A 2500-nucleotide genomic window follows, 5' to 3' on the forward strand; every position below is an offset into this window, starting at 1 on the left:
ACCAAAAAGATACAAAAAATATCACTCAACTTTTTGTTTATAGGGTTGTATTATTGAAATGTCGCTTCGTCTTTCTTTAAGTAACATGGTTTTCATAGTATTATTGCAGCTTGATTCATCCCTCTAATGTCTGAGTTTCATGGCCCAAAATGCCAGGAAATGCATTTTCCGGCATCCAGTTTTCAAAAATTTTCCGGTGGATCATGCCCCCGGACCCCCCTAGAAGCGATGGGCAAAAGCCCATCGTATGGGTCCTTCGGACCCACAACCGTCTACTTTGCAAAAAAAACCCGGCTACTTAAAACCTTAAAGAAAACCCTGTGGTGGTTTGCCATTTAAGGTTTGGTGGAAAAGACAGGGTGCGGGGTGCTGGGGTCTGTGGAAAACACTGGGTGCAATTATCATTATTCAGTTTATTTAGTCACCCTGTGTTTTCAGACCCTGTCACCCGGTGTTTTCCATAGACTCCAGTACCCGGCACCCTGTGCTCCGTCTTTTCCACCACAGCGTCATTTCATAATGTTAAGAGTTAGATAATCTGACCGGTTTCTCCAGTTTTTTCCCTTAACATGGCACTAACATCTCTGAAGAACTGTCCAAACTCTGGCTGAGATGTTTCATCTGCAAAATAAACATTGCACTGAAGTAACAACAGAGATGAGTCCTATAGAGTGGATTTCACAAAATTTTTGACTGGTGATTTGCCAAGTTTGTGGTGAAATTTAATTTCCAAAGTTCGCTTCAAACTTGGGAATTTCATTACGTACCAGTAACTGTCACTCAAATGGAAAACTTTGAAACGAACTTGGGACTTTCGCGCCAAACTTTGAGGGAAAGAACACTGAACACTCATCACAAAAATGCATTGTCCACGCAAGCTGCTAATACTCGTAAAGTATATTTTCATTTTCAAGAGTCAGTGATCCCTGTGGAATAACGCTGAATTTCTTGAAAGAATATGAACCAAGATCTTGCATTAAGCCGTGGCTGATTGATGCATGTAACGGGACATTTTCCGGCAAACACTGAAACGCTCTTCTCTACCAGTTTGTTTTGGATTTCACTGCTGTAAATGCTGTAAATGGGATTGGTAGTTTTACAACACTGCATATAAATATTCACATCATTCAGCACGCGCTGACAGAGTGATACTTCTTCATTATTTTGTTATCTTTGATATTCCCTCTGCAAATGAAAATATCAACAATTTTGGCAATGGTTTGTTTCAGGAGTCTCAGTTCCTGTCCTATTTGAAATGATTCCTTCCATTCTAACCAGCTTTCAATTATTTTCTACCAAACAAAACTTGGAATTGCCTTTCCTTGCACAGTGAAGGCACTCATTTCAAAACAACAACCAAGAGCAATGGTGAAATTACTTCGTCATATTCCCATGAAATTCAGCACAATATACCCAAGTTCGTTTCCAAGTTTGCCATTTGATTGACAGTTAGGTGATAAAATTCCCAAGTTCGAAGTGAACTTTGGGAATTTATAAACTGCCTGTCAAATGTTTTGTAAAATTCACTGTAATTACAAAAAAGCAATGGAAATTAAAGGACAAAAAGTCGGTATCATGCAAGTTTCATGAAATTATGTGCAGCAACAACAATGACAATAATAATAATAATCATCATCATTATTGGCAATCCTATATTAATAATATTGATGAACCAACGAAAAAAGAATATTACATCTACCTTTTACTTGTGGAACTTGACACATTAGTCTTGTAGTTGCTGGAACACTAAAATTGCAATAAAGAATCAAAATAAGCAAAACTACATGTAACCCCACCTTCACTTTACTAGACTTTCTAAAGTCGTTTGCTTTTCGTTTCCAGTTTGGCAGTCATACTAGACTGCGAGCAGGCTCTCTCTCTGCGGTGGGAGAGAAGTGACTTTCTTGTTGTCGGATCTTGTCAATAGTAACGTCACCAGGTAATTTAATTTCAGCCAATCAGTATTTTCCGTCCAAAATTTGGATGCGGCATTCAAAATACAAAGCCATGCGGGCAGGCCCTCATTCTACCCTCAACCCCAGTCCCTCGGAGGGCCTGTTCGCAGGCTACAGTCGTACAACCGACTTTTAGCGCTCGCAGCGCACAAAATTTACAGGGAATTTTCCCCGTCAGGTTATCCAATCAGAGAAAAGCAACGTCAAGCATACATGTACGTCAATCAAACCAGATACTGATCTATCAAGAGCGCAAGATGAAACCAACAAGCTGCTCGTCATCTTGCATGTCAGTTTTGGTTCTCGATTGTTATGTTTATTACTTTCCTTAAAGATCTTATGCATTTATATATATGTAGTTATATAACTACAAAGAAGTCTGTGATCACCAGCGGAAAGTCATTGAAGGTTATTGCGGTTGTGAAGATGTCTGACTTTCCCTCTGTGCCTACAGGATCAGGAAAATGTTTGATCTTTGAAGTCACCCCTTTTTTTTGATTTCTTATAACATGGTCAATCTCTGATTATAATTCTGCTGAGAACGC

The 2500-nt window shown here is 39.2% G+C and overlaps 1 protein-coding gene across 1 annotated transcript in view; it reads right to left on the reverse strand.

Moving 5' to 3' along the window:
* The window catches only part of LOC138008005 (ATP synthase F(0) complex subunit B1, mitochondrial-like), a 15287-nt gene that overhangs the window by 11270 nt on the left and 1517 nt on the right, over window positions 1–2500 (reverse strand). Inside the window, exons 3-4 of the mRNA XM_068855171.1 lie at window positions 1700–1746; window positions 544–621 (exon numbers count right to left, since the gene is read on the reverse strand). Of these exons, the coding sequence (XP_068711272.1) occupies window positions 544–621; window positions 1700–1746 (125 nt within the window). The remainder of the gene's footprint in view (window positions 1–543; window positions 622–1699; window positions 1747–2500) is intronic.

The sequence above is a fragment of the Montipora foliosa genome, chromosome 6, assembly GCF_036669935.1.
Source record: "Montipora foliosa isolate CH-2021 chromosome 6, ASM3666993v2, whole genome shotgun sequence".
Lineage (NCBI taxonomy): Eukaryota > Metazoa > Cnidaria > Anthozoa > Scleractinia > Acroporidae > Montipora > Montipora foliosa.